Source organism: Glandiceps talaboti, chromosome 12 (genome assembly GCF_964340395.1).
Source record: "Glandiceps talaboti chromosome 12, keGlaTala1.1, whole genome shotgun sequence".
Lineage (NCBI taxonomy): Eukaryota > Metazoa > Hemichordata > Enteropneusta > Spengelidae > Glandiceps > Glandiceps talaboti.
The window spans coordinates 5,327,960-5,350,044 of record NC_135560.1 but is presented as its reverse complement, the minus strand read 5'-3'; the positions used below and the strand labels follow the sequence as shown (position 1 = coordinate 5,350,044).

Sequence of the window (22,085 nt, the reverse complement as noted above, 5' to 3'; positions counted from 1 at the left end):
TCAGAAATGTCTGTGTTTTACCTCACTAGTTCATAGCCAGTATGGAAAAGCATATAAAAACATTAATTTTAATAAAGGAAATTTATATACAATCAATATTTTATAGATAGTATGCTTGTGTACCGCTGTAATCAATTAAGAGAAACCAATGTTGGCGTAAATGTATACATGTATTGTTGTCTTCACAGTGATGGTGGCCTTGTTAGTTATTCACTTGTTTAGATTCATTCACTATAGTGTTCAGTCATGTGACTATGTTTGTATAGGATCACAATAAAACCAGTGGTATATCACCTATCTGCCATAGACTAGAGAAATGCCCTGTGACCTCCATACTTAGTAGTCATGACAGCCTTCCAACACCAAGTCGTGTAGTAATTTTAGTTATGTGTATGACTGGACACTGACCAAATGTCTTGCTGCAGAAAATCCAAGAGAGTGGATATTTTTTCTGACATGACAAGCCCATCTACCTCACCTTTGTTATCAGGTACTGTTCTTGGATTGTACATTCAGAACATTGGTCTGTTGCTGTATGTTCTTTATACAAGACATTGCTTTTGAAAGTACATGACTATATACAATGTACCTGTATACCGATACAACTGAAAAGCTCATTGGTTTTGTCATACATTTGATTTGTAATACAGCCTGTCATGTTTCTGCATTTTCATAACTTACCATAAACTTTTTCTCTATTTCTTTGTTAGACAAGGTGTACACAATTGAAGCTGATGGGGCCATCAAATTACGTATTGGTGACTCGGGTCCACAATCGGAACCCCCAGTTACTGTTCATGATCTCATGATGACCTGTGTAAAATCATTGCCCAACCACATCGCCATGTCAACTAAGAAAGATGGTCAAACAGTAGAATGGACATGGAGGGAGTATTACAATGATTGCCGTAGGGCAGCAAAGTCGTTCATCAAGGTATGCATTAGTTATTTGCTTCTGTGATCTATTGAATAATGTTGGTAAACAATCAGGCTTAAGTATTTGTAAGATGTCTGTCTATTCATGTTGGCTGAATGAAGTAAACAGTGATGGGATGCTAGGTGTATTGTTGTACTGCATTGTGTACAAGATGTCCATGTCTAGCATACTATTTATAGCTTCACTTGTGGAGTATACAGGCACATCAATTGTGATTGTTATCATTCCTTAAATAGTGTTTGAGATCATTTATCCAAATACACGTATACTACATGTAGTTATCTCAAATGTTTGGTCATCATACCATTTAGTGGTGGTAGTGACTTTTGAGTGATTGATTTTTGTTGGCATAATGGACTCCAATCAGTATGATAATTGCCATCAGTGTTTATACTAAGGTTTAGGTCACCTTGTAACATGGATTTCTATACCCTGTATGATAATTTTAAAGAGAAATAGTAAAAGATAGGGGAAATCTGATAAACTTTGTGTAGACTTCCACACTCTGTTATATTATAATTTTGATGTGGACCCTAGTGTTAAAATAACCTCAGGACCTCAGGTAGTGTTTACCCTACTTACCACCCTTTAACAAAAGAACCATACATTAATATTCAATAGTTTCATGTACCTCAGCTTGTAAATTATGACCTGATGTATTACTTTAAGACATTTATATTTAATATATCATTATTTATTTCAAGTAGAGTAAACATAGAGACTACCCATAAATATTGACACTACCCTACATTAATTCTGAATGTTTGTTCAGTAAAACATGTTGGTAATAGCCCACTGTAAACTTGAGAGTGACTATCACGACACTATGCCACTATCTTAACTGACATTTTGAAGTTTTGAATTTTCAGTTCAAAAAATTCAAAATGTCAGTCAGGATAGTGGAACAGTGTAGTGATAGCCGTTCTCAAGTCTATAGGTAGGCTAAGTTGGTAAGGTGTCAATTTGAATCTTGGCCTTTCAATAAGTGTATTATCAAAATGTCTGACTCTGGAAATGATAATTTATACATTTATGTTAAGCCAAGGTAGCAGTTTGAAGACCCTCTTTGGATTAGGATTAAGATCTAGGTCATGTGAAAACCAGTTTTTTTGGCAGTGCAATAAATAGTTTGTCCAGAATAAAGAATAAACCCATGTAATATTAATGCAATGACCCGGGATTGAAACATAGCCTTCTAAATAGTTTCCGTTTCTAAAATGTGTCATGGTACGCATGGGTATTTACCTCCATATATTATTAAAATATGTTAACTTGAAATAGTGGTAATTTCGCAACTTTTTAGGGGGCTTTACTATCTTTGTACCATAACTCTTTGTTCTGTCTTTACATTCCCAGCTTGGTCTTGAGAAGTTCCATGGAGTTGGCATTGTTGGCTTTAATTCACCAGAATGGTTTTTAGCAGATATAGGAGCCATCTTTGCTGGGTAAGTCAAGTAGCAACTGATTAACATCTGATGTGGTGAATACAGCTCTATTTCTGTATTTATCTTTATGTCATTTGTTTAATCGTTGTTGTTGTTTGTTTTCATTTCATGTCCCACATCAAATTTTAATCAGATTGTGTCAAGTAGAAAATCAGTGCAGGCCTATATATATATAAATATTAGTCATAATGTATGGACAGTTATATGTCACTAAAGTTCAGTTTACAATATGACAATATGCCATGAAAACAAACATAAATTTTAAAATAATGCTTGCAAATATTATAGTATCTTGCTGTATAGATGTGTACATGATAAAGACAAGGAAGAACATTGTGTATGAGTTGTGTGAGAAAAAATATGACTGTGAGAAGGAATTTTCATTACATTCATTCTCACAAGTATATTGTGGTTTATTTAGTTGAAAATTGTAACTAATAGCATACTATAATATCTTACATAGTAGAGATGTCGTAATAAAAAAAAACTGTTTGCAGATAAAAATTCAGTATCGCAAGAAAGAAAGAAAAAATGTACGAGTTTGATATCCCCAGTAATATGGGTCTGAAAGCTGGCACAACTCCCATAGATAGTTAGATTTCTGTGGCCTTATTGATAGGTTTTGTAGGGAACTTCAGAAATAATTCTAGAGAACTTGAGTAGATTTTATCTCCTTGAAAGTACTTGATGTTATGCTTCTGACGATAAGTCTTGTATAACTGTGTTTACTTCCATCTGCCTCGTGGAGGAAGCTAAATGTAATATAAACTGGTGGATAAAGTAATGGAATCTCAGTTTGCTTGATTATCAGTTATTTACCCCCAGGTTAACAACATGAATAGGTAGTTAATACTCCATGCCAAAATATCAAACTCTTATCATAAGAAGAAGTAATTAAACTGTCAATTGTGTACAAACATTTGGCCTAATATACACATTGATATTAGTTGTAATGAGTGATGCTACCTGGTGGTACCTGGTACTCAAATCAGTTAAAGTTGTAAATGACAGGGTTATAGATCTCTACTACAATTGTTCCTGTTGTTGAAAACTATGTGATTTATAATACTTGTTTGATTGCTCAGACAAATTTGTAGACTTAGAAGTTATAGATTGGCTACTCGTAGAAACTAGTTCAAAAATACTGGCAATGCAAACATAGGGGTTACATAGTGATATAGGACAGTAGGAGTTAATCATTAACATATGATAGCGTGATGTCCATGTGATGGCACTAACACAAGAACATCACCACAGGTTTTCACAGTCTGTAAATGAAAGATAGCTAACAGTGATTGCTTTCCATCACAAAATTTACTGTCCCAGCACAGTAATTGAAATCCATATTGCAATTTTGATGAATGCAAAACAAAATGATGAGGAATGGTGATAATATTGAAACTTTCAATGCAATGATATAAGATTAAAATATACATGTACCATGAACAACCATCAACTTTACATTTGATGGTTAGTACTGTTAGCCAAAAAGTCATCTATGCATCTGCACATCCCTTTTGTCGCATGAGTTTCCTTTCCAATTTTTACAGTGGTTTTATGGTTAGGATGCACACAACATGTTCACCTGAATCTTGCAACTAAAAAATGAATTAATTTGTAATTTTCATGTAATATTGTAATGGTTTTATGGTTGGGGGGGGGGGGGGGTGTACAGTTACCCAAATTGTGTAACTATGCAGCTGACAACTGAATTAATTTTGTTCTTTCTATCTCCACTTTGCAGTGGTTTTGCTGTAGGTGTCTATACAACAAATTCCCCAGAAGCCTGTCACTATGTAGCTGAGAACTGTGAAGCCAATGTGATAGTGGTTGAAAATACAGCACAACTTAACAAGATTCTCAAAATTTGGGATAAATTACCTCATCTCAAAGCTGTGGTACAATATTCAGGAGAAGTGGAACAAAAGAGAGAAAATCTTTACGATGTAGGTATTAGTAGTAATACAAAAATAAAAAAAATTTAGGTGTGTCCTGATTTTCTTTATCAGTGATGTCATTGTGCAACAAAGCATTACTATCGATATATTAAATTCCAAAAAGTAAAAGATATCGTTTTTATCTCGAGAGAGTGTTGTGAAATGATGGTGATTGACTGATGACAAAGTTGGATTACTGCCAGCCTAGAGTTTACCACACATCAAGGTGTGACATCTCTAACAAGATACATTTTAATGTTTGATGAGTTTTAAGTCATACAACTCTACAATGTATAATGGAATTTTGACCACAACTAATTTGAATTTATATGAAGAAAAAAAAAACTAGTTGGTGCATGATGAAAGAATTTTGGCTGATAGCATTTATCCAACACAGGGAAGTATTAAGTATTGTGTGAGATGTAATTGTGCAGCAACTTGGATTTTTTGATTATTGATAATTTTGTTGAAAAACATAATGATGAGATTCTATGACTAGTATACCCAAAGACTGACATGATTTTGTATCTTATATTTACAGTGGTCACAATTTATGGCACTAGCTGATGATGTGTTAGATGTAGAACTGGATGACAGAATCAAAGAACTAGTACCAAATAAATGCTGTACATTAATCTATACCTCTGGAACTACAGGAAACCCTAAAGGTGTGATGCTAAGTCATGATAATGTAAGTATACCATAAATAAAACATACCCTTATTATAATAAAGTCATAACGATATATTAAATATATTTAGTCTACTACAATAAACATAAAACAGACTATGTAAGTTAAAGTTAAGTGTACAAGTATAATATAACATATAGGGCCTTACTCTGCTTTGCCTTGCAGTTCTCAAAAAAAAAGACAAAATCTGTTTTACTTGTCAATATGTCATTAAGAACCAAGATATACCAGTACAAATCCTATGGAAAAATTTGCCACAAACAATTCTCGTTGCTACTAGATACCAAACTGTAACACAGTCATCTTTAAAAACTCATTTTTACCATGAACAATAATAGCCTAGAGTAGAACAAGCTTGAAGATAGCGTAATTAAAGTTGGATCTCTTTACACTTTCAAAGCATCCATCCAGCTTGACTACCTTCTCTCTCAGTTGATCATATACTAGTTATCTGGTCAGTCGACATGTTTGTACAGATGCAGATCTCATGCACTACACAGAGCAATATATCTGATTTGTATACAGTAACTGTGTATGTTTTCAGTTTTACCCTGTAGACTGATGATAGCAAACCACAGCAAATCATATCCGTGGTCACTGTATGTGTAGAAAACTCAATCTCTGAGTCATAAGTATTATCTAGCAAGTAATACCATGTTAGATATACTTTATGCATAACCTTACTGAATTGGAAATGCACTACCTAAGAAATTTGTGAAAAAGGTTACAGCTGACTGGTGTAACCATGTAAAGATCCGTATCAAACAAAGCTATGTTTAGTAGTAATTACTTAACAGTTGCAATAGTTACATGCCATACTTTGTCTGGACATCGGTATTATTATTACACTGCCTTTAGTCTTCGTGCAATAGAATTCTGGCATGGAAATGAGAAAATCAGTCATGTGACTAACCAAAATATCAATGTCAAAATTTGTTCATCACGTATCTACACTCAATCTGATGTAGGAAACATGGTGCGATTTTTTTATTTACCTCCTTCTTTTATTCTTATTTCTTCAGATTTTAATCAGATTGATCTACAATGTACTTCCTTGTATATATGTAAAGAAAGTCAGTATTAGATGAAATAGAGATATGACGTGTCAAAATTTGTTGTAGATACATGTCATGTTTCTACATTGTATGTAAAGAAAGTCAGCATTAGATGAAATAGAGATATGACGTGTCAAAATTTGTTGTAGTTACATGTCATGTTTCTACATTGTATGTAAAGAAAGTCAGAATTAGATGAAATAGAGATATGACATGTCAAAATTTGTTGTTGTTACACGTCATGTATCTACATTGTTTGTAAAGAAAGTCAGTATTAGATGAAATAGAGATATGACATGTCAAAATTTGTTGTAGTTACATGTCATGTTTCTACATTGTATGTAAAGAAAGTCAGAATTAGATGAAATAGAGATATGACATGTCAAAATTTGTTGTTGTTACACGTCATGTATCTACATTGTTTGTAAAGAAAGTCAGTATTAGATGAAATAGAGATATGACATGTCAAAATTTGTTGTTCTTACACGTCATGTATCTACATTGTATGTAAGGAAAGTCAGAATTAGATGAAATAGAGATATGACAAAGGTCAGGTAAAAAGGGAGGGTTCACTAACAATCTGTGTATTGAGTGCTTATACCTCCTTGCTACACCCCGTCATTTGATGTAGAGTGTGTATTATCAGAATGAATAAAAAATCAAATATTGATTGGAGAAAATATCAACTGAGTTGAAAGTAGATGTAATGATTGTGTGAACATACTGTATTTTATAACAAGCAAATGTAGGTAAAATAGATTGTATGGTATCTTTGTCATACTTATTATTCAATAACAGTGGGATAGATGATGGAAGCAAAATTGCTGGTTGCCACTTTTTTTTACTGAACTAGTGATGCCTTATGACCAAGATAAAGGCTAGCATATGAAAACGAATTTGATTACTCCTAACAAACAATGAAACGTTGAGAAATATTGTATTCAGAACTGGTTTTCTGTATGTTTAAATTAATTTGTATATGAAATGAATGCAGCATAAATTAGATATGTTGTCATTGTTACCCGGTACCGAGGTAATCTAATTTGCCACCAAACTTATGATGCTTTTGTGTATGTATTATATATACATGTAGGTCAGCAGGATTGCTTTCTGATATACAATATCACTCAAACTTTCTATGTTGGGGACTGTTTTTACAAATGATCACTTCAAAACAAATGCTGGTATGTCAGTGTAATATATAGCATTGAGATACCATTATAGAGTTTATATCATGTATACTGGCCATCAAATTTTTTTTACATGTTACACTGCTCAATAAGTTATCATAGCTCAATAAATTCACATGATTCCTTTGGAATATCATGTGTTGTTGGTAACTTGTGTATGTAGGATGAGAAACAAGTTTACAAAATACAAATTATTTATTACTGGTGAAGTAAAACTGAACAAGTTTCATTCTGTGACTTGAATAGGCTTGTTATTATATTGATATATACTAAGTTTTTTTGTTGATGTTAGATATCAGAAAGCAACTAAATTAAAACAGACCTTTCAAACAGTCGACTTGTTTAACAGTATTCATCATACTGATCAGCGGTAGAAATGGTGAATTTAAGATCATGCACAGAATAGATCACATGTACCAAGCACAACAACCAGTTGGCCTGTAAATGTGAATAAATTAGTTGGGAATGGCGTAAATTGTTTATTGATTACAAATGACCACAGTGTCTCTATTTGGAAATCATTTCCTCCTCTCTCAACCTAAACCAGTCTTCATTACCATATGTTCTGCAAATGCCAGAACTAGATATATATCATGATTTGAGTTAATTTACATGTGTATTATGTTTATTTTGTGTTTTACAGCTGATCTGGACAGCCAGGATGTGTGTTGGTGCTGCTAAATTAAAACACGGTGAAGATTGTCTCGTCAGTTATTTACCTCTAAGTCATGTTGCTGCTCAGCTCTTTGATATTTATATCCCAATGGTCTGTATTGGAACTACATACTTTGCACAGCCTGACGCTCTCAAAGTAAGTCATGAAACCCATTGTGTACCTCGACCCAAGAACCACTCTTTATTACACATGAACATTGAAACTATTGCTGTATTAACAGTACAAGATGTCAATGTCAAAAAATAGCCATTTTGGGATACAACTTTTATGAAAACAGTATAGAAATGTCTTTTAGTAATTGAACGATTGCAAACTTAAGGTGCAGATATTCTCTTTATAACTTTCAGTCTTGGAGTAAGTCTGACTTAAACTCAACAAACACTTGGTAACTTTGATCAAACAGAGCAAAAGTTACAGCTAGTAATCAAAATGCCAATCATTTCACTCTTGGCTAAATGCCAAATTCCTTGATGATTATCTCATATGTTTAAGTTCACCACCGGTTAATGAGAGCGTTGCATAAATGATTATCTCTTTTAAGCCTAATATCCTACTTCTTGGGATTATAGGCTTAATAATATATTCCCTGAGTAGCCCTCTATGTGATATCTTGAGTTTTTGATGTCGTTAACTCACCACACAGATGGAGACGAATACTTGCATTGAGTCACAGCACAAAGATGTGGAATATTTAATACACCTCAAAATAATCCCTCGTCTCGTTTGACCCTTTAAAACTAATGTCAGATTAATATTAGCATTTAGTTGTGAAAACTGGATGCCTAGCTGAGCTACATTTGTATATGAAAAGTGAATTCGGGACAACAAGAATTTTATCCGAATCGTATGGCTCCAGTGATTTGTACATAGTAATTCAGGGTCATGGAATTCAAACATTGGGATTTAGCGGAAAGACTTGATCTGTATTATGATTCTTAGAGTTGAAGAACTTTTTCATTTTGTATTTGCAGGGTTCTCTTGTAAACACTTTGAAAGAAATCCGACCAACAGCCTTTCTTGCAGTTCCCAGAGTCTGGGAAAAAATCTATGAGAAAATGAGAGAAGTTGGAAGAGGAGTGACAGGGTTTAAAAAGAAGATGGCTACTTGGGCAAAGAGTATTGGTTACCAAGGCAACATGAAACTTATGAATGGGTAGGTCGATGTGTATAAAACTCTTTCACTTCTGAAAATGATGTATTTTTCTCTGTCTTCATTACCTATTCAGTATCTGTTATACAGTGTCTCTAGTATTCATCCTATAAATATAATGTATTTCTACAGAGTGTGTCAGGAACTGCAGTGTATTGTATATGTGTTGAAGGGTATCTACCATGTGGTGTCTACTGTGTCTGAAGCACAAAAAACTCACACTGGTTAAAATCTAGTGTATATGATATTGTCAGTGTGAGTTGTGACGTAATTCATAATTAGATAATGTATGTAAGCAGGGATGGTAAGGGTAGTGATGTTGGAGATGATGATAGGAGAGGGGGGCTAGTGTAGACGTAGTTAGTAGGTATGATGATTGCGATGGTAGCAATGTAATGGTGTTGGTGATGGTGATGGTAGTGATGTTGGAGATGATGATAGGAGAGGGGGGGCTAGTGTAGAGATAGTGGGTATGATGATTGTGATGGTAGCAATGTAATGGTGTTGGTGAATGGTGATGGTAGTGATGTTGGAGATGATGATAGGAGAGGGGGGTCTAGTGTAGAGGTAGTGGGTATGATGATTGCGATGGTAGCGATGTAATGGTGTTGGTGAATGGTGATGGTAGTGATGTTGGAGATGATGATAGGAGAGGGGGGGCTAGTGTAGAGGTAGTGGGTATGATGATTGCGATGGTAGCGATGTAATGGTGTTGGTGAATGGTGATGGTAGTGATGTTGGGGATGATGATAGGAGAGGGGGGGGGCTAGTATAGAGGTAGTGGGTATGATGATTGTGATGGCAGCGATGTAATGGTGTTAAGGGTCATAGTGGTATTAATAATATGCTTGTGGTGGTGGTGATAATGACAATGATAGTAGTGATGGTTGCCATGGAGATGATGGCGTTATTGTGTATTTGTGATGTTGTTATAAAAGTGATTATGATGGTGATGGTTGGGGTGTGGTGGGGTGGGGTAGGGTGGGGGTTGTGATAGGAGTAGACACAATGTACCACTCCATTTCAAGATGGATTAGTTGAAAACTGACCCTAAACAAGTGTGCTGTCTACTGTCAAAGTGTCTCTGACGATAAGAATCCAATCTCTCAACAATATCCTAAACATTGATAAAAGTACCAACATTCAAAACAAAAACTCTTGTATGACAACCACCACTTTATAAAGACAGTTCCTTGTTGTACACCATAGACCTGTTTGGCTGATCATTGTTATAGTGTGACAAGTATACCGACAGGAATGTCATAAACAAAGAGTGTATAAGACTAACCACACCAACTAGTTTATGCCATGCACATACTGACTTGATATATGCATTGTGTCTTGCCTTTCCCCCCTTGCGTTTCACGGCTAGTCAATTACAAAGTTTAACTCCTAAGAGGGCACATTCTAAAAGGTGAGACCTAGCCTGGCTAACACTGTATGAATCTAATGCTTGCATATATCATCAACCCCCAGATGCAGTTTAGTGATTTATTTTTCTTGTCATGGTTGTTCATCATACATTGTATTGTAAGCCTGTTGTGTTTCATTTTATGCTGCCTTAGACAAGACTTGCTGTAATTCTTCTAACAAACACATACTTGCTGTAATTCTTCTAACAAACACATACTTTGATAATTTAGGTACAGTCCACTTCAAAACACCATCCTAGTGAGGACTTATGTCCCTTTTCAATGACATCCCGATAATTTCCAGAATATCATGTGAATATACATGTAAAGTATTTGAAAAATATTATCAAATATTTGAATATTATCTGTATGTATCATTGTTTAATGAACAAAATAAATTCCATCAAAACATTGACCTATAAAAAAAAATTATACAGTAATTTTATACTATTATAGGAATTGTGAACTAATGACATGTATGCTGTTGAAGTTTGATATGTTGGGAAATGGTGTGAGATTACAGCAATACTTGTCAGGGTATCATTTATTAACAGTTATGTGTTTCCCTCCATCAGAAGTTTGACATGGTATTGTTGTGCATCATGTTTCATTTCGTACACATCAAAGTATATTTCATTTGTATATTTGATTTCAAGTTCATGTATTTTCCAGCAATGTGTTCTGTGTTTAACCATTTTTTGAGTAACTTTTGGCTAGTATGATGAAATGACAGGACATTAATTTTTGTTGTTGAAAATATACCCATTTATGAAAATATTTGGAAAAATCATTGTTTACCAGTATCACTATCTTCAAAATGTTCCCTACTGATACAGTTTAAGTATATAGATGTGTAATGAATCAAGTTAACACATGATGACTTTGAATTTAAAATCGACAAAGTGATAACAAAGAACGAATTAAGTATAGCCAAATTGAAACAAAAAATATTTGGTATTTTCATTGGTATTTAGCACATTGCCAAGATAGTGACTAGAGCATGTCACTAGTATTTGATATTGTATCATGTCTTAGTATACGTACGTGCACCCTACTGAGGTTTCCTTAGTTATATATAATGTATGGGATAATTGATACTCCAAATATGAGGAAAAACTTTCCTGGCATGAAAATGAGAGTTGTCAATGTTGTTGTAGACAGGAAGTTATCCAGACATACTGTCCTCATATTGACCTTACCCAGGTAGAGAAATGTGGGTATATTGGGCACATACTAGTATTTTTAACCAATATATGCATGTAGGCCTATTGTTTTATGCTAGCCTGTTATACTGGTATAATCTATTATGTTTATTCTGCTATTCTTTGGTCTACAGGCACTCACTACCATGGGGATGGACCCTAGCAAATATGTTAGTTTTCAAGAGGGTGAGTATGTTACTTGAAATAGCTTTGTGAAAGTGTAACATTATAGTCTTTGTAGATACACTAGGAAAGGTTTTTTCATTATCTTGGTTACTTGAAGCCTTGCAGGAGGGCTTTTCTTCCAGTCCCCCCAAGGTCTGATATAATTGCAGATACAACTAGTAATTACTCAGTCCATTAACTTAGTTTGAGTTTAAAATACCATATTGTCTTTAAATCATTAAAAACCATGTAACAGTTCAAATAAATGTGGACTTCTAAAAACTTGGCTGTTGATTACAACAATGCATTTTAAATAAATGCATCACAACCTCAAGAAGTCAAGAACCCTCTTTCAAAACACAACATTTCCTATCTTTTGAGGTTTCGCAAGGAGACTATTAAATTTGAACTATATTAGCATGAGTATGTGTTGGTGAAAGTTGAAGTGATGTATCAACAATACCAGTCTAAGACTAGTACTTTACTTTCTAGGTCAGAGCAGCATTGGGTCTAGATCGCTGCCACCTGTGTTTCAATGGTGCTGCACCCATTTCCAGGGATACCCTGGACTACTTCATGAGTATTAATATTCCTATATATGATATCTATGGTATGAGTGAAAGTTCAGGTATGTCTACCTCAATATTTTGGTCACACAGTTGTGTTCTTAAAGTCATTACTGCAGGCTCCAATGCTGATGGAGTGGAAGTTATATGTATAGTTGTTGTGCAAGTGTTAGATTTGTACTGTCCTGTGTGCTCACAGTGCTTTCTCTGCTGTGTTTGAAACTTGTGTAATCCAATATACAGTGGCAAATGACAAGAGGAAGTGTCTAATACAATCACATTCATGATTCACATACAGCGGTGAATGAGAAACGGAAATTTCTAATACAATCACATGATTCATATACAGTGGAGAATGAGAAACGGAAATTTCTAATACAATCACATGATTCATATACAGCGGTGAATGAGAAACGGAAATTTCTAATACAATCACATGATTCATATACAGTGGAGAATGAGAAACGGAAGTTTCTAATACAATCACATGATTCATATACAGTGGAGAATGAGAAACGGAAGTTTCTAATACAATCACATGATTCACATACAGCGGTGAATGAGAAACGGAAGTTTCTAATACAATCACATGATTCACATACAGTGGAGAATGAGAAACGGAAATTTCTAATACAATCACATGATTCATATACAGTGGAGAATGAGAAACGGAAATTTCTAATACAATCACATGATTCATATACAGCGGTGAATGAGAAACGGAAATTTCTAATACAATCACATGATTCATATACAGTGGAGAATGAGAAACGGAAATTTCTAATACAATCACATGATTCATATACAGCGGTGAATGAGAAACGGAAATTTCTAATACAATCACATGATTCATATACAGTGGAGAATGAGAAACGGAAGTTTCTAATACAATCACATGATTCATATACAGTGGAGAATGAGAAACGGAAGTTTCTAATACAATCACATGATTCACATACAGCGGTGAATGAGAAACGGAAGTTTCTAATATAATCACATGATTCACATACAGTGGAGAATGAGAAACGGAAATTTCTAATACAATCACATGATTCATATACAGTGGAGAATGAGAAACGGAAATTTCTAATACAATCACATGATTCATATACAGTGGAGAATGAGAAACGGAAATTTCTAATACAATCACATGATTCATATACAGCGGTGAATGACAAACGGAAATTTCTAATACAATCACATGATTCCGTATGTGTTTAAACTAACAACTGTGATATCACTGTCTGTATTAGGACCACATACCATCTCCCTGCCTGGAGCTTTCCGTATCGGTAGTGCTGGAAGAGAGTTTCCTGGTGTCTCAACTAAGCTTGCTGATCCTGATAAAGACGGCAATGGAGAGGTAAGTCTGTGGTTGATTACTACCAGCATGTGCACTTGCTTAGTGTAAGACTATAGACTAGTCTAAAATGCTTAGAGTAAGACTAGTCTAAAAGGACTCATGAGAAGAAGTTTAGTTAATTTACCATATTCCAGTTGTAGGAAAGATAAAACTTTAAAAAAAAAGTTTTCATGGTTTGACCACTAGGAGGTGCTGTTCTTAAGCCATTATGGGGCTGGAAGTGAGGGCCAGAATACTGGAGTATTGTAGCATAAAAGACAGCAGACACTTAAGTTACCACTCATTCTCTATATTGTTCCATAGACTTTGCATGTTGGTGGAGGGTCTTTGGTTGTTCCCACAATACTATTGTATTAGCGACTACTAGTAATGAAAACATGCCTAACCACTCTTGCAATGCTCTTTTAAGAATATTCAGAGTTATTTCACACACATTGCACTCACTGCTTCATGCAACTAGTGGCCATGACACAAATTTTAGCCCTCCGCTCACTTTGCCAAATCTGGTGCGCCCTCTTGTGGTGTTTATCTGAGAAATGGCTGGAATACTTGCCTGCTTCAAGTAAGCGAGAGGACTGAATTGATATCTAGTATGTTTCACTGGTATGTGAAATACATCAAGAATTATTTAAATGAAATGTCATTTTCATGTAATATATTGACATTTCAACTGGTTTTACATAGGGAAATGTTGATATTTGTGATTCCATCACAAAGTTGTGTTCTTAAAGTTAGTACTGTATGCTCCACTGCACAGGGCAGGGAATGGAAGTTATATATAGTTAGTGTGCCAATATAGGTCTGTGCCAGGGGTAATAAATGTACAGTGCTATGATGATGGCATTCATGGCATTATAAATATGTATCAATACTGTAACATTTAACATGTATTTCATGAAGATGAAATTTTCAAGCACTAAATCACTCCCTTGGGATTGTTTACCCCAAAGTTTTGACCAAATTGACGACATTTACTCACGAGTGTTAGTGAGATGTAAATTCTCAGTTTGAATTATGATCTGGGCTTCTGATATGTAAAAATTATTAAAGTTTATATTTGCCAACTGAAAGTCTAAACAAATGTGTGACTGTGGCAGCTAGTGTTATGGACTCCCCTCATCTATATAGAGTTAAGAAAAGTGAGTTATGTCAGAGGATGCTTGTTACTGTTTCTGTAGATATGTTACTCAGGACGCCATGTATTTATGGGCTATCTTAAAATGGAAGAGAAGACCAGAGATGCCATAGATGATGAAGGATGGCTACATAGTGGAGACATCGGTAAAAAAGATGACAAAGGCTTTCTCTATATCACTGGCAGAATCAAAGGTAATATAAACATTTCTACTGTACAATGTACCCAAGATATATGACAGTGCTATTTAGAACTAAAATAGCAATACACTCCTGATCATTGTCAAAGTAAAATTTAGAACTGTGTTTCTTGAAATTTTTTATTCTGGGGGTAGGAATTCATTTCGTCAACACGATGAATATTCATTTGTCACCATTTGCTGGTAATCCACACAATTGGCTTGCCTCATAATGAGGTGATTTAAATGTATGGAGTGTTGCCAAATTAACATTCTACAGTCGACTGTTTGAGAATTGGTTGTTGGTACTAACTTCTGTTTACTGTTATATTATTTGTGTTGTAGAAATCTTGATCACAGCCGGTGGAGAGAATGTACCACCAGTATTGATTGAAGACATTATCAAGGCTGAGACTCCCATTATTGGTAACTGTATGCTGATTGGTGATAGGCAAAAATTCCTTGCCCTACTCGTCACTCTAAAGGTATTGTATGAGATGATTGTTTATCTTCTGTACTGTCACTGAAAAAGGGAATGTTATTTTACTGTTTTCATAATCATATGACATAACGGCAAGTGATACAGACTACTTTATTACATGCCTCAGTATATACAATGCAATCTTGTAACTCACTTTTTTTAAAGGTAGGAACCTCCCTAGGATATTTGATAGGCAGATAAAGCTTATATTACACAAAAAAAAGTAATACCCTGTCTAAGTTGTGATTTTAACACAATTCTGTGTGTGATTTGGTAATCCAACCAGCTGAATAACGTAATTTCAAAAATGAGTACGTTTCTACTACACAGTATATAAAAATTCACTAAGCACAAGATGACAAAATATCTGTGTTTGCACCTCTGGACCAGGAAGATATTGCACCCTTATATCAAGTAGAGTGCCATCTGATCCTCATGTGCAATTGTCCATATTGGGAGCTGTAATAGATGTGGTGTGTTTAACTGTTTAATATGACATTTGATGTGAAACATTGAAATAACTAGAATGTAATGATTGTAGCCTTATGCTAGTCTTCCCCTGTAAACTTGTCTATAATAGGCACTCACAATTTACATCATTCAGCTGTGATAAACTGCATGATTGGGGTCTGCAAAATTGGTATGGCAATAGCTTGAAGCATTAGACAATAAGAAAGTATCACAATGGGCTTGTCATAACAGGACCTAGTTGCCACCTGATATTGGTGAAAATTGTAAGCAGACTTTCCACCCTGTCTGATGAAAACCTTGTTGTTTCCATCTTGTTGGTACTTTTGTAGCTTGTTGTCACGATGTCAAATCAGGCATATGATGAAGCAGATTGGTATTTGAGTGCTACAATTTGAACCAATACACAACATAATTTGATAAGCTGAGAGCTTCAGACCTCAAACTGTCAGTCTTACTCACTCATGATAGAGGGCGCTGTTGATAAGCTGAGAGCTTCAAACCTAAAGCTGTCAGTCTTATTCACTCATGATAGAGGGCGCTGTTCATAAGCTGAGAGCTTTCGACTACAAACTGTCAGTCTTGTTCACTCTTTGATTAAGATGAAACAGATTGATATGTCTTTGACAAGTTGGATTTATTATCACAATTCTTGTTGATAACATAGCTTGCTGTATCATAACTTACTAGACGTGACTTTACACATGTTTCTTATTTTGTAGTGTGAAGTTGATCCAGACAGCCAAGAACCAGAAGATAAACTTACATCTGAAGCAATCAGTATTGCAAAGGCTCTCGGTTGTGATGCCACCACAGTAACTGAGGCTAAAACTGATGAGAAAATCATGAAGGCCATTCAGGATGGAATTGACAGATACAACAAGAAAGCGACATCCAGGGCTCAGAAAGTGCAGAAATATGCCATCCTTGACCATGACTTCTCAGTCCCTGGAGGAGAATTCGGTAAGGAAGTCTTCATCTTTAAATAGATAAACATCTATCCTAGGTGGAAACCACTCATCAGAAGTGTGTGTTGTCATGGTTGTAAAATGAGACAGGGCAGGTGAAAAGCAGACAACATGATAAAATAGACCAAATGCAAGAGACTTCAGTAACCACGTCAAACTACTACAGCACCCTCTGGTGTTGGTAATTTAAGACAGTTCAGTATTTTTTTAACATCAAGTTCTGTTGTCTGTGGTTAAAATATTTGATTGGTTCCAATGTTTCAACCACACATAGGAGGTGAACTTGTCTATTCTATTCTATTAGATTAGATTAGATTAGATTAGATAAGATTTGATTCTGTTCTGCTCTGTTGGTCAAGTCCATCATCTTGAGCTATCATCCCATATGTAACATTGAAATCAGCAAAAGTAGTTTCAAGCATAGACAACCAAACATGTACATTATCGAACATTTTTACTGGTACTGTATTTCAAGTCCAAGTTGGTGCATATCTTTTGTACTTGAACTGAGTTCAGTGCCATTTCAAATTCCTCACATTCTAATCATGTGATACTGAAATGATCTGTTTGCAGGTCCAACTTTGAAACTGAAGAGACATTTCGTTGTCAACAAATACCAAGGTGTGATTGATTCATTCTATGGTGAGGAAACCCCAAGAGATTGATGTGATGCCACACTCAAGTCCAAATTGTAGCAAAAAAAAAACCCCCAAAAAAAACCCAACAGCTGATTACTACTAACAAGAAGAAGAAAAATCATTATTGCAATTGTGAGGTATTGCAACATCAATGCAATGTAAATAATACCCTGAGAAAGAAAGTATTCCTGTGAATCTATCATAATCCTAAGATTGTAAATTTTTTGGGGCCAAGATATCTTTACCTAACCAACATGATATGGATTTATATATGGCTTTATATTTTCAGTGTTATGTTACCTGTAAGAGCTGTGTATTTCAGCTTTGTATGTTAAAAGAAGGACCAAGACACAACTCTAACAAAACAAATGCAGTCTTTAACTAAGACTGAAAGATTTGCCATTGTTTTTGCTTAAAACCACAAGCTTTTTAGCTAGTGGTTATGTAAGTGCAAACAGTGATGGATCTTTCGGTATATCTTCAGCTTTGTTCTCTCAAATTTTTTTTTTGCTGGCTATTATAATTCCTAAAAATGTGTTTGTGTGATTTAGATGACAAACTGCCATGGTTGGGTCGTCTTTTTTTGTTTTCACCAACCAGTAATAACAGAGTGTCTGTCTTGTGTAAGTTAGTCGATAGTATAGTTAGCTTGCATTGTTATACCAAATCCAAGTATTGGGGCGTGGTGTGTGCTGAATGTGATGATTTTCCTGGAGAAATCGAAGCAATTCCAAAGTGTTGCAGAAACAGATATCTGATCACACAAACTGCGTTTCATCTGTAATTATATGATGACATAACAAGTATGCGATAACATGAAATATTTTGTTTCACTGTTTTTGTCAATTCACACGAGGGGGCACCAAATCTGCTTCAGTCCTTGTCATTTGAGTGGGTGTGGATCAATTTAGTAGCTAGCTGGCATGTAGAGTGGTCATGACAACTGGTCATCCATTACCATGGTGAACTAGACTAGTAGTAGTTTCTTGATGGAGTGCCTATAGAGGTGTACGGATAGTGGTGACATCCGTTACCATGGTAAAGAGTGTATTTTAGTGCTATATTTGCATTTATTTGTTAAGAATATAATGTGTTGTGTATCTGTCAAAACAGCTGTGTTTGGGTCAATACAATACAGTGTGCTCTCTCAGCCAGTGTGATACTGCTGACCCACAGTAATTTCTTGTGACGCACCAACATTTAGTGTTTTCATCCCTTTAGCATTTTGAGCCACTAGTAAAAACTTTTGTCTTTCATTAGTACACAAGTACAATAACAATAAAAACAGAATGTCTATCTAGTATTGAAGTTTTTCAAAAGACATTTCATCCTCTCATAGTCTACTACCAGGACATACAAATGATATATTTGATGGAGTCTAGCTCAGAGACAAATTCCGACCTCGTGTTTTCAGGTTTTTGCTCGTTTTGATACGTTGAAATAAGACTCACCTCATTGTTAATATTTGTAATAATTAACCTCGTTTGATAAACCAAAGAAAAACAATTGCAATGAAGATTTCCATGCTTTGCACCCTGAGATGTGGTCCACTGTGTTACTTATATGTAGTGTGTGTTATTATAAAACACCACTGGATTATATTCTATCTTGACTTAGTGAAACTGTACCATAAATGATTAATTGCCGAGTTTGAGCCAGTGGTGTTGCAACAATGATTGCTATTGGACCTGAATAGTGCCCCCAAGTGATCATGGTGGGAGAGGGCATTCATGAACAGCGCCCTCTGTTGGCTTGCGACTTGAAGATCTTTCACATTCACTGGAACAAGAGAAAATTGTCCTATCTGAAGAATCCCATGTTGATAATTCCAGTCACTCTCCTTTACAAAATGGACCACATTTCAAAGTGCTGGTATGCATTATTCTTATATATATATATATGAATGCAAGGGTAATGGTTTCATTCCACTCTTCTACATCAGTATGGTATAATTGTACATTATTTCTATTATTCATGTTGATAGATAAAATGGTTGGTATGGAAACTGACTTGACAGTGTAAAGACATCCAAATTGTCTGATATACTGTTGTGTTGACATAACCCTCATTCACTAACCTGCCCAACCCTACCTGACATAATGGTGTCATCCAACATCTATCATCCCATCACCAGTGGGTCAGACTACCTAACAATGTTGTAGGGGTGCATAGGTTAGATTCTAGCTAAAATTCGGATTTGAGTGTGATTGCAGGTGATTTTTTGTCCATAGGGACAGATGTGTACAAATAATTAAGTGTTGCATAATTTTTCTTTGAAAAAAAAAACTTATTTGAAGAATACAGTATATATATGCAATAAGGAAACTAAAATGAGGCATTCTAGTGGTACAGATTCAGAAATACTTTATTATACCAAAAAGGAGTCAAGTAGGGTGTGATGTCAGTTTTCAAATATTCACAAAAAACTGTTTGTACAATGTGTTGTTGCATGTAGCTTTTCTAGTCGTTTCCCCTTTTCACTGGAGTGTGAGGAAGAACAACTCCATCAGACCCCAAAGCATAGCATAATTCCATATCTGTTAATTTAAGTTTAATACCTGCAGTACTACTACTGCATGAAATCGAAGGTTTTTTTCCTTCCTAGCTAGCTTCCACAAGTAATGTCTTGCCATGCTAATATTTGCTGTTAGATGATATACTAAACCTTATGTTGACAGCATTGGTGTTCTTTGTACCACTCAAAGTAAACTGACTAATAAATATAACAACAACAAAAAACCGTCATGTTATATCTCTGTTACAATGTCAGTTTTCAGTGCTGTGTAGCTGATCACATTTTAGTCCCTCCATAACTGTATTTTTCTTTGCAGTATAGTGTCAATGTTTAGACATGGACAATCACGTAACAACCACACATCACAATTTATCATTCAAGTAATCTTTCATTTTGACAATAACCAGCAATATATGTGTCATTTACGAATATCATTATGTTTGATGAGTTGTGTAATAATATTTTGATTGCTGAATTTTGCATGTGAATACTAATGTCTAATAGCTTTACAATGAGATGTGTTTTCAGCAACAACAAAAAAAGATATAAAAGAGTATATTATAACCAACTGCCCCATACAAAGATTTATTAAACCAGTGTATCAAGCACAGTGAGGACTATATTGTTGTATTCATTTGATGTGTTAGTTGTTCAGCTCATATATGCTTCAATAAAATTATTCACTTACTGTAGCCAGTGAATTTCAAAATAAAATGTTGACCGTATATATACAATATCCCATGTTCAGTTATCTTTGAATTGCTATGACAGACAGACAAACATACATGCATACATACATACGTACACACACACACACACACACACACATACATACACACACACATACATACATACATACACACACATACATACATACATACACACATACACACACACATACATACATACATACATACACACATACATACATACATACATACACACACACATACATACATACATACATACACACACACACATACATACATACATACACACACACACATACATACATACATACAGACAGACTAATCAGATTGCACAGTCTATGATGTGTGTGTGTGTGTGTGTGTAGGCTTTCAGTCCATGCTTATACCTTTGATTTGTCCCCTCCTGAGATTAAATAAAGTATCATTAATATTAATATTATAACACGGCATCTCACGTTGATATATAAACTTCAAGATTTGTAACAGGTTCTGTTTGTCCACCATCTGATGTCTGCATCTAGAGTTTCCATCTGTGATGTATGTCACCGTAGAACAAAACTCAGAATGTGAAGTCTGCACTCTGCAAATACAATTTTTAACTTCCAGGGTTCATGCCATCATCTTAAAACTTGATTGTTGTACACTATTGAAGCAAACTAGGCCAATACCAGTGCACCTAAATGGTCAAATTAACATCTGACAACACGTGCTGTTTCCGACAGTTTTGGATCGACTTTAAATTTGTCATAACAAAACAATTTCCATTCTCAGTTTTTGTACGTATTCTATTTATCAAAATTATCCAAAGATACATAATCGGAATGATAACTAAATAGAAGTGATATAATTCAAATGTAAGCTTATGATATGAAATAGTTCAACTGTCCATGTCGATAGGATTCGTAATATTATGTTTCATACATAATAATCAATCTGATAGCGAACTGAATGTCCAGTTGACCATGTGTCCTAAGACAGTTGTAACAGTATAATTGAACATGTCCTGAGCGAGATAGCTTCTTATAGTACAATAGGAAAGGAGTGATCTCCAGTGATATAATTTACTCTTTGCAATTAACTCTATATCAGTAATGAACAACTAAAGAGCTGACACAGGACTAAATAAGGACAAAGGAATGGTTAATGAAGAAACTCGATAAAGAATTAATAACTTAATATTAATATTAAAGTTCCACGTCAGGTC

At 34.9% G+C, this 22,085-nt stretch overlaps 1 protein-coding gene across 3 annotated transcripts in view; it reads left to right on the top strand.

Moving 5' to 3' along the window:
* LOC144443310 (long-chain-fatty-acid--CoA ligase ACSBG2-like) overlaps positions 1–20,890 on the top strand; it is a 46,790-nt gene extending 25,900 nt beyond the window's left edge. For 2 of the 3 annotated variants that reach the window (XM_078132753.1, XM_078132752.1), the window contains 14 exons: positions 711–934; positions 2,294–2,382; positions 4,127–4,328; positions 4,861–5,010; positions 7,898–8,065; positions 8,902–9,083; positions 10,453–10,494; positions 11,829–11,880; positions 12,352–12,487; positions 13,679–13,788; positions 14,967–15,117; positions 15,447–15,586; positions 16,773–17,013; positions 17,592–20,890. In XM_078132753.1, coding sequence (XP_077988879.1) covers positions 711–934; positions 2,294–2,382; positions 4,127–4,328; positions 4,861–5,010; positions 7,898–8,065; positions 8,902–9,083; positions 10,453–10,494; positions 11,829–11,880; positions 12,352–12,487; positions 13,679–13,788; positions 14,967–15,117; positions 15,447–15,586; positions 16,773–17,013; positions 17,592–17,683 — 1,979 coding nt within the window. In that variant the 3' untranslated portion in view covers positions 17,684–20,890. The remainder of the gene's footprint in view (positions 1–710; positions 935–2,293; positions 2,383–4,126; positions 4,329–4,860; positions 5,011–7,897; positions 8,066–8,901; positions 9,084–10,452; positions 10,495–11,828; positions 11,881–12,351; positions 12,488–13,678; positions 13,789–14,966; positions 15,118–15,446; positions 15,587–16,772; positions 17,014–17,591) is intronic. The other variant, XM_078132754.1, reaches the window with a different exon arrangement.
* Positions 20,891–22,085: the final 1,195 nt, after the last annotated feature.